We start from the raw sequence: 10,768 nt of genomic DNA on the forward strand, positions 1-10,768 counted from the left end.
GTGTGATGCTGTTGTATTGGAATCTTGTTCTGAATTAATATTATGAGATATAAACCCCTTGACCTATGATAAATGCTTTTTTTGAATTGTTTGGGTTTTTTTTTTTAAAGCTTTTGTTCACCTGAATTCCTTAGTAATAATTTCATTACTGTAGCTTTGAATGCCAGTTCATCTAACTTTGGTTGTAACTAATTAGATTCGAGTGAGAATTGACAAGGATCCAGAACTTGGATTTAGTATCTCGGGAGGAGTTGGTGGCAGAGGGAATCCTTTTAGACCTGAAGATGATGTGAGTATTTTATACTACTGCATCTTAAAATCATTCTGATTAATGATGTAATTGATTAGTGTGTAGGAAAGGTGGGGGGAGGGGGGAAAGGTGTATATATACTCCCCTCTAGTCTTGGAGTTTAGTGGTTTGGGTTAAAAATTGGGGACAAATGATAAGGAAAATCAAAGTGGTAGGTGACCACAGTGGTCACATGACAACAGAGGATTTAGTCTAGCTGAGTGGTTCTTGCACAGTTCCAGATATCAGTCAACAGATTTGAGATAGTGAATTTTTACACTTATATTTACAATTAGGAAGCCTCTTAAAAAAGATGATTATTTAGTCTACAGCCTTTTTTCTGGTGGTTGAGCATTCATCTTGACATATACATCTGCCAAATTAAACAAAGGCAAATTCTGATCTACCCTTCACTACTCCTTTAAAGACAATTCTCCTGGATTTAACATCAGAAAAGGAAGGCAGTCACGAAAGCCAGTAGATCTAGAAAATAATATTGCATTCTTTTCTACTTAGGGTAGAAAATTGAAAACATATTTTGAATTACATCTGTTTCATGCTATCCCATTATTCATGAAACAAGTTGTCAAAAATGTTTTCCATCTCTGTTTTTTCAAGGGTATATTTGTAACCAGAGTGCAACCAGAAGGACCAGCATCTAAGTTGTTGCAGCCTGGAGATAAAATAATTCAGGTACTGTGATCATCTAATTAGCTAGTATATATAATATAACAGTTCATTTTTAGTTTGCATCTTTTCTAAGAGCAGAATGTTTAGTTTTTAGATCAATTACCAGTGTCTTTTCCAGAAGTTTTCCAGAAGCATTCTTATATTCTGAGATGATGCTTTTGGTTGTGTTCCATCTAACATTAGGATAGGTGATACAGGCTGAAGCATTAATCAGTTGGATCGTTTTATCAAACTCTGAACATTTTTCACACTTTTAAAAACAAAAAAACAGGCCTAATGTCATTCAGAATGAAATGTGAGCATTTCATTAGGCTTTACTATCATCCAGTTATTTAACTTGCAGTCATTCACATGCAGTGTTCTGAATAATGTGTTGTCTGAACACCAGCAGTTGCTCCTCATGGCCCCTCTCCACAGCTGCACATTGCTGTTACATCCCTTTCCACCCTACAGCCACTGCCAGTCTTTGCGTCCTCTCCCCTGGCTGGCAGGCTGGACATGCACAAGTGTGAGCAGAAGCTGCCCCGTGGCTGGCTTGATACCAGGCTGGTCACAGCACCTACCTCCTGGCTGCCCCATCTGCTGCAGGGCGAGCCACGTAGGTTGCTTCAGGAACCATGGCTTCTGGACTGCTGGTGTGCAGTTCTTTTTTGCAGGAAGTGAGTACCTTTCAGACCTCTTCTGTATCAGATTTGTTGGAAGTTGTCTAATGAGCTCATAAGCTGAGGAGGCGTCCGGCAATATGGGCAATGGGATTATATAGGCCTTACTTTCTTAGGGAAATGGGATAACAGGGCATTTGAACAGTGTTTTAGCCACCCTTAAAGTTGCAAAGCTTGTTAGAAATTATTGATTATTCGCCACATTACTGATTTGAAAATATTGATAGAGTTGACTCTGCTGCATTTCAGTTTTCTAAAAACAAACAAACAAAAAACCTGTTAGTGTCTCAATTAAACCACAACATCCTGTTTTCTAAAACAAAACCAAACTAAAAACACAGCCTAATGCTTTGAATAAAGCCAAAAAGCACACAAGAAAACTAAACTGAGATCAAGTTGTTCCAACTTAAAGATGGCTTGGTTTTGAGCATGGTGAATAATTCTGTGCTGCTGCCTCTTCCTCACTGGGGTGAGAAAGGTCCTAGTTCTCTTCCTGATGTAGGCAACTTTAAGGAATTGGAGTAACCTTCCAACACACCATACAGGAGCAAGAAGCATGTTAAGCCTTTGAAAATACAGGTAGCGTATTTGTTAGGTTTTGATAGTGGACCATGTGTGACAGGTGACTTTTGTTTTAATGGTTTGCTCTTGTCTTTATGGAATTTAATTTGTCTGCGTGACATTTATAATGAAGTTACCCTTTGTCGTGTTGGCACTGCTTGGGATTTGCTTTTTGTTTAGTGAGGAATTCACAGTTTAAAAGAGCTGAAAGAGAAGTTGCATTTGCATGCTTAGGCCGTTACAGACTGTTTCATTTCTCATAACTAAGAATATTTTTTTTTGTGTAACAGCACATTCTTTATACCTGTAATAATCCCAGCGATGATGTAATGACAGTCCCACTCTCTCTTGTGGCTGCTTAGACAACTTTGCAGTTGTTGACTGAATATCATAATTCCCAAAATGACTTTGCTATGTTTTTGATTTTTCAGTGTTCTTCAAATCATGCATCAGGCAGACATATGTCTAATCCAAATATTCTACATGACCAGAGACTAGATAAGTGCACATCAGTCCTAAGATACTGTTGCATATTAGGTTAGGGCTAGAATATTCTGTGTGGATGATGATTTGGAAAGTTTATTGCCTCTTTGGCTCTCTGAACAGTCTATATGTAAATCTCTCTGCAACCCTAGACAGATTTAAAAACCACTGCCTTTACAACAAAGGATTCAGCTGGTAGCAAGCCACAAGTGTTTGTTGATGGGGTAAGGAAATGCAACTCCAAAATGGCACAGCTAGGGCTCAGAGCATGCTACCAGTTCTCTCTCTCACCATGTAAAGGGCAGTAGCTCAGGGAGAAAGGTGGGATGCACAGCTGGAAGCAGTAAGAGTTTAAACTGGCTGAGTCTGTCATTCTGCAATATTTTACCACCCAGACTGAGCATGAATTTGCAGTAGTGTGATCTGAGAAGTTGAACAGTAGCCGTTTTCCCCCCGTCTTCTGTCGGCCACTTAGGCCTGCCTCTGTTTGCCAAGCCAAACCTGTCCCAAGAATGACAGTGTTTAGAGTCATAGGAAGATGCAAGCAGGGGGTGACCTCAGGAGGTCTCACACCCTAAAATGGCTCCCAGTGCCATTAATGTTTTTTGCTAAAGGCTTCAACAGTTTTAATTTATGACAAATGCCATTTCTAATCTGATATTTATACCGGAACATCTCATTTGTACTGTATTTGGAGGTTTTGGTGTGGCTATATTAATGCTGATGAATTACATGTCTGATGTTAATAGTTAAAGGTTCAGTTTTCTCTTTTGGTTGTTTGGGGTCCTGTCCTGTAGCTGTTTATTGCCTTTATTTTTATTCACCAGAAGTTAATGGATTATGCTGAAACCACTTCTGTAGATATGGACAGCAGATAACGAAATGTTGGCTTTGCTGTGTGCACATTGTATAGATGAATGGGTAGATGGAAGGTGGTGCTGGTTGGGCAGAATAAAAGTCAAGTGAGACAACTGTGAAACAACACCTTTGGAGCAAAATTCTTCTAAGGCTACCACAGTACTTTAATTTCTTGTAGCGTACAGGTACATGTTGAGTTCACAACAACATAATCTGCAAATTTGCAGTGCTTTGTCTGCGTTCATGTAGAATATGGCTATTTTAAACCTTAAAGCTTAAATAAACTAACATGAAATAGGAGATGTGTTGACTAACTTGGCATATGAGACTGTCATTTTTAATTTTAAATATTTCTTTTTAGGCTAATGGATACAGCTTCATCAATATTGATCATGGACAAGCAGTATCTTTGCTAAAAACTTTTCAGAATGCAGTAGAACTCATCATTGTGCGAGAAGTTTCTTCATAAATACTGTGGATTAGGGGAAAAGTCAGCAGGATTCATTAAAGGACTTATGGGAAACTGAATATTTTGCCTATTTTTATACATGAAAGGAACTCAAAAAGAATTATCATCAAAATTTGTACAGGAAATACTGAACTTGTGGTTAAAGGGGGAAAAACCACTGTATAGAACGTACAGGAAATAATTTTGGAAATGCATATGGTGAATAAACTTGTTTTTAAGCATTATAGCAATCTAAGGATCATTCCTCCAAGAACAAACCTGTGTTGTTTTTTTGTACAGATGGTAGGTTTATTTTTGGATAATTCATATACATTACTAAACCTTTTGCAAGGCTTTGCGAAGCCTCAGTTGTAGCCAATGGACAGATGGCAGGGCTGTCTGTCCTGTAGCTGTTTATTGCCTTTATTTTTATTCACCAGAAATTAATGGGTTATACTGAAACCACTTCTGTAGATATGGACAGCAGATAACGAAATGTTGGCTTTGCTATGTGCACATTGTATAGATGAATGGGTAGATGGAGGGTGGTGCTGGTTGGGCAGAATAAAGGTCAGGTGAAACAACTATCTGCTATCTAAATCTGGAATCAGGAAGGAAGAAAAAGTGTTTAGTTCTGGAGTGTACGTCTACCAATAGAAAATGCAATAAAAGCTTATGGTGTTTTTTAGGAAGACTAACTACAAATCTGTGATATCCTACAGGATTTATTCTTAATGTAGTCATTGAATATTCATTTGCCACAAATGATTCATGTTTGGTTGGGTTTTCTTGCATACATAGTTTTTTTTCAATTGTACTGTGGAAATGTGCCCAGAGGTTTTTCTCTGCTGTGGAAATCCTCGATTTTGTGCAAAAGGTGATACTTCTATCTTTATAAAAAATATTCCATTATAACCTTACAGATTTTAAAAATGAAACTGAAATGGCCAGTTTTTAAGGTTGTTGCCTGTAATATACATTTAAACACACACAAAGTAAATGATGCAGAAGGGTTATGAAAGACATCTCAATTTGGTTTGGCCTTTGCATTGCCTTGTTAATCAAAACGGAAACCATACGCATGGAGCTAGCTAACCAAAGCAAGTTTGTGAAACTTTGAACAGTGATGGAGAATTGCTGTGGTGAGATGGAGAGCAAAGGGAGGGAGGGTGTACTTACAACCCACCAGTTCGTACTGACGGTTGTTAAAGGGCTGTTCCTACAGGTAACATTAAATGTGAACTAGACACTTCAGAGTCATTAAAGGGTTTCTAACTATATTAATGTAATAGTGATTTACCACAGACTGCCTTTGTTCCTTATTACTGTATAAAATATTCAATTATGCTTCTATTAATTTTGTTTAACAGAAACATTAACTTTATTTTTCTCTTTCTGCTTTGTAATTGAATAGAGACTGCATAATCTGCAGTGATAATTAATACACGGTTGTTGTGGACCAGGGAAAAGTGCCATAGAAGACCAATAACTGTTTTTAATTGGGGATAATGGTTAGCCTGTCGTTGGAGCAATATTCAGTTACTGCAATTCATTTTCAATTACATGTAAGTTGGTAGCATGAGACAGGTATAAGTTGCTTTTTTCAACGCATGTGTACAAAAGCAAATGCTTTTAATAAAGCTAGCAAAAACACCAGCCTCCTTTAGTTTCAAGACAGTTAGCCAGAAGAGAGAGGAATTATACATAGCTAGTAGTAATAAACAGGCAGTACTTTTTGAATAAGTGAACTCCAATATTATTGCACTTCTTTCAAAGATGTTAACTATTGCTTATCGTACTGTGTATAGTTCTAATAACTTTAATTGAAACCCTTTAACAACTCTTTGTATATTTTTTTTTTTAGTTTATTTTCAGTAATATTTACATAGTAAATGATTTTTTTGATATATTAGCAGAAATGTGCTGTATTTTGATAAAATTCACTTATTTTCTGTGTGCTGTTGATCTTCAAAGAAAAGAATGAGAAACATAGCTATATAATGGCAGGCTTCAGTGTTCCCCTTTTAAGATGTGTTTTGTTGTTTAGTTTCTGGTTTGTTATTGAAAATGCAAAATGTTCACATCACATGTTCATTTCTTTTAATCATGTTATTTTTATCGCACCCTGCCTTATAAAGGGAATGCATAGAGACAAGTCCTTGGTCTTCTACATAACCTGTATCTTTGAGAAGGGAAAAGTCCAAAAAGCAGAACTGATTCTTTACTGATCTTGGACTGACTTTGTATACATTTTGCAGTACATTTAAATATGTCACTGAGGAATTGTACTGTATTGTATTTTGCTTTAATGGTAACAGAAGTTTTAAATGTTGTTGTGTCACATAATTTTCAGATTTATGTATCACAGGAAAATTCTACCAAAAACTGTTTGGCTGTGGTAGAACTATAGAAGTAGAAGTTTATAGCAAGAAGTTTAGTACTTCTTGTGTAAATGCTTGGCCAAAGCTTGTCTTCAGTAAATTTAGCCAATTAATCATCTAATAAAACATGGATTATGCTGATTTTACTCAGTAAATGTTGGAGTTTTCAGTGGCTTGAAATGTGTTTGTTCCTTCAGTGTCTGTGTGCAAAGGTAAACACATGTCAAACTAGATGATTTTGTAGACAGTGGGAGAAAGATGTCTCCTGAACTCGTCCAGCCAGGATTCAGCAGGAGAAGAGACAGTATCAGCACTCTTCATTTTGAATGCATCTTAAACTACATTTTGAATAGAATAAAATGCATCAGCAGCTGAAGTTACTCAGCATGGCAATGAGTTGATGCAAACTCTGTTAGTTTTTTTCTGTTCTTAATAGTTCATTAAAGAATCAGTTCAACTGATGTAATGAAAAGATGAGTTCTCCCACATATTTATTATGTAAATATTTTTTAGTTTCTTTGACTGGAGTTAAAAAAAAATGTGTATATACTTGAAAGCATTCTATGAACACAAACATAGCAATAAGCAACACACAATCAAACCTTTATGATTATTTCGCTTTTGTTTAGAAATATTCCCTTGTCAACAGCTAAGAAATGTTTTTATTGATCAACATTTATTCAACATTCCAAATTTTTGTATATAATTAGACTGTTTCTGAGGTAACACATGGAGAATAGATAATAAACTAATGCTCTTTAAAGCTGTGTGTAATTGACTTATTTAAGTTCTAGGAAATTCTCCATAATACTATTTTATTCTTCTTATTATTTCTGTAGACCTTAGTATGCTATCACTATACATCAGTAAAGTCTTACTTGTGTTTGTATCTCTCTGCATCTTACTGCCTAGAGGTCTGTTGTGGGTGATTTCGTTGCAAAAGTAGGTTATTCACAGTAACTACTTAGTGAATAACCCAGTCTTGCAATGAAATCAGCTAGGGCAGCCAGTGGCTTCTAAAGAAATGAATGGTCTTTATCTGATGCAAACCAAGTAGTTTCAATAGCAAAGAGGGTGACTAAATCAAGGACCAATGTTAAAATTTGAAAGTGTTCTGAGTGTGCTCTGAGATGCACAAGGATTATGTGTTAAAGAGTGTGAAGAACTAGGCACAGAATTCCACAGGAGACATAAATGCAGGTTTACATCCAGTTTTTTGGAAACCACCTGACAATGCAGTAACACAAACTGTTTAGTCCTTTTTCCTGTATATGTGGATCTGGCATATCAATATCCTTTACTGCTTGACTTCCCACCTCCTGTACACAGAAAACAGATTCTAACTATAACAGGTTACAGCCCTCATGACCCTGGCATATTGGGCCCCTCATTATTTAAGGTCTTCTGTGTCTGCTTCCCTACTTTGGACTTTGGACTTTTTCCACCCCTTCATTTTTTCATTATGAGCTCTCTTTGTGAAGACTTTTTTGTTGTCTTTTCTGCCTTTTATGCATCAGAATTCACATTTATTCTTTCCCATTTAACAGTTATTATTTGTTCGGTATGTGTCATTCCTGTGCCACTGAGACTTTGGTCTTCTGCTTTATTTAATAACTCAACAGTTTACTTTTTCATCAAGCACCTGAGAATTCTGGGTCCAACTTGTGCTCTTCTCACTGGGGGCACTGTTTCAGAGAGGAAGTGTGGTTTTGGTGTGTTAACTTCTGTTGCCATGGTTTAAATTCAGTTTTGGAATGTGTCAAGATCCTGTTGCAGCATGTATGAGACTACCTCGAAATTGGGGTTCCACTCCACCAAACGCTACAACTGCACTATAAGATTGCCCCTGTCTAAAAGAGTTGTTAGATGAAAAACTGATATAGCCAAAGTAAGAGAAGCGAAAATTTCTGCTTAAGACCATACACTGATCAACTGAAGTCAGCAGAAAAAATCTCAGACTCAGTGATTGTCACTCCCTTAGGCAATATGCTACCTGTGGTCTTGCAGCATGGATGAATTCTTGGCTGGCGTGTATACAGTTTGACTAGAAATTGATTGTTTTCTATAGCATCTGAATCTTCCTTGGCCATTTTTGTATGATTCTGTGACTTCTCACAGTCTGTAATCAGAACCATATTATATCATGAACAAGGACACTATTTCAGTAAGTTTTCCCTATGACATTATCAGAAAACAAAACAAAAAGATCGAATAGTAGAAGAGACATCTTTCTCAAAATCTTCCTTCATCCAATTTTTGCTACTCAGTTGGGTACAAGCTGATTTTAGAAAACATTCTTTGAGTTACGGTATGAAATCATAGAATCATGTAGGTTGGAAAAGACCTTTGAGATCACCGTGTCCAACCATTAACCCAGGACTGCCAAGTCCATCACTAAACCATGTCCCTAAGTGCCACATCTATGTGCTTTTTAAATACCCCCAGGGATGATGATTCCACCACCTCCCTGGGCAGCCTGTCATACCTGCTGTTCTGCCATCAAGAATTATCTTTCCCAGAGGCCCACCTGAATAAGTTAATTTAAAACATTTTTTAGTGTCTCAGAGCAGATCACTTGTTCTGAATGGTCTTATATAGAAAATTAAAGAACTACTAGGCCATTCTCTATAGTTTTCATTTTAAAAGACAAATCTGCATCTGCCCTCTGAAAATGGATGTTGGAATGTGTTCCAGCCAGAACAAGTATAGTTTCTGAAGTAAAACTTCACTTTTATTAAGGAAACTAGACTTGTTTTAGAGGATTGTTTTGGGTCAGAGGCTTCCTCGTGAACAGCTGATACTGCACATTTTTTTAAAAAAGCCTATCGTTAGTTACGGGCTTCGGTTCTTTCCTTGGAAAACCGTGAGCCTAAGAACCTATCCTGTAAGATAAAAAAAAGAGAAACCATAATTTGAATAACTGATGTATATAGATAGCTCTATGTGAATAACTTCTGGTTTTATTCCTTTATTGTTCTTTAAGTTTGGGCCCTGACTTCGCAGGGAGAGTAAGCTTTTTTAATGATGAGCTAAGAAAAAAAGCCACTGGAAACTGATAAAAATCATATCATATTTCACATCATACTTCTGTCTTGGTTTTTTTTTTTTTATTTATTTTAGAAATTAAGCTTTCTACACCTATCCGTGCTATTCATTCAGTAGCTGGGGCTTTCAGGTTACTCAGGGGAGATGCACACACAGTTTCTGTATAAATGTATGTTCTGGTAGTGAAAATATTTTTAATTTCTAGACTTGACACATCTTTGAAAGTGATATCTAGAGCTGACATGATTACTTAACTATGTGAATCTTAAGGGTTAAAGGGTTACTACATCCCCACTACTCCTTAGTGAGGTGGATCCCATCTCTCCAAGCTGGCATTTGTTCTCAGAGAGGTTCCCGTGGTGACAGAAACCAAATCGCTGTTCCAACCCCAGCTCTGCACCCAATTGTTGGTGCTCAGGCCCAGTTCCCCCCTCCTTGTGCCCTCACCCCTGACAAGCAGGACCAAGGAGAAGAGCACTTGGGACTGCACACCTCTGATTGTCCCCCCAGAGACTGATTGCCCCTGGAGGTATTGCTGGTGCCCACGTGGGAGAAGGGCAGGGATTCAGAGGAGCTTTGCCAGTCTCTCCACAGCATGCTGGACCTGGGTTCCCAGCAGGCAGCAAACCCGTGCAGCCGGCGGGTGCCCGTGTGCCCTGCCGCGGAGAGCTGCCCACCGCACTGCTTGCTGCTTCCTCCGCGAGGCCTGGCGCTGCGCACGGCCAGTCTGTACAGATGCTTTGCTTGAAAGCACCCTCGGGTCCTCCTCAGCTCTCAGGAGGGTGAACCTCAGGTGGAGCAGAAAACTTACACACGGTGTTGGAAGACGGCAGCTTCCAGCCGTTGCCTTCATCTGATAACACTGCTTGCCATTCCGCTGGTGACGGACTCTGCCCAGGTCTGCACTGCAGTGGGGTCCAGGGCTCTGGAAGCTGTGGGGTCTCTGAGATCCCGTCTACCGGGTGCTGCGCAGCCTGCTGAGCTCTGCACCACCTCTGTTTGGCAATCAGCTCTCCAACAGCAAGGCACCTCCTGGGGAAGGTGCCGGAGGGGCCCTGGGCACCCCTGTGGAGCTCTGACAGGGGCCTCCCCCTGGCATCAGCTAGAAGGGCGGCAGCATCACTGTCCCAAAGCAGGGCTGCTGCCACGAAGGCTCTGTGCACTCTGTGTCGAGAGCTGCTGACCACCCTTGCCAGAAGCTGCAAGAGCTTCCCCAGGCCTGCAGCCCCATGGCTGCCTCTGCCATGCACCTGCCATCAGCAGGCACCCTCAGGTTTCTCAGAGGGTTCCCAGGAGTCCCCCTCTTCCACTGTCCAAGGCTTTCTAAGAGCCCCGTTTCAAGCACAGCATC

At 39.1% G+C, this 10,768-nt stretch overlaps 1 protein-coding gene across 11 annotated transcripts in view; it reads left to right on the plus strand.

The window, feature by feature from the left end:
- ERBIN (erbb2 interacting protein) overlaps positions 1–7,135 on the plus strand; it is a 122,392-nt gene extending 115,257 nt beyond the window's left edge. For all 11 annotated transcript variants that reach the window (XM_080372805.1, XM_080372808.1, XM_080372807.1 and 8 more), the window contains 3 exons: positions 197–289; positions 908–982; positions 3,905–7,135. In XM_080372805.1, the coding sequence (XP_080228931.1) occupies positions 197–289; positions 908–982; positions 3,905–4,012 (276 nt within the window). In that variant the 3' untranslated portion in view covers positions 4,013–7,135. The remainder of the gene's footprint in view (positions 1–196; positions 290–907; positions 983–3,904) is intronic.
- The last annotated feature ends 3,633 nt before the right edge of the window (positions 7,136–10,768 follow it).

The sequence above is a fragment of the Falco punctatus genome, assembly GCF_963210335.1.
Source record: "Falco punctatus genome assembly, chromosome: Z".
NCBI lineage: Eukaryota > Metazoa > Chordata > Aves > Falconiformes > Falconidae > Falco > Falco punctatus.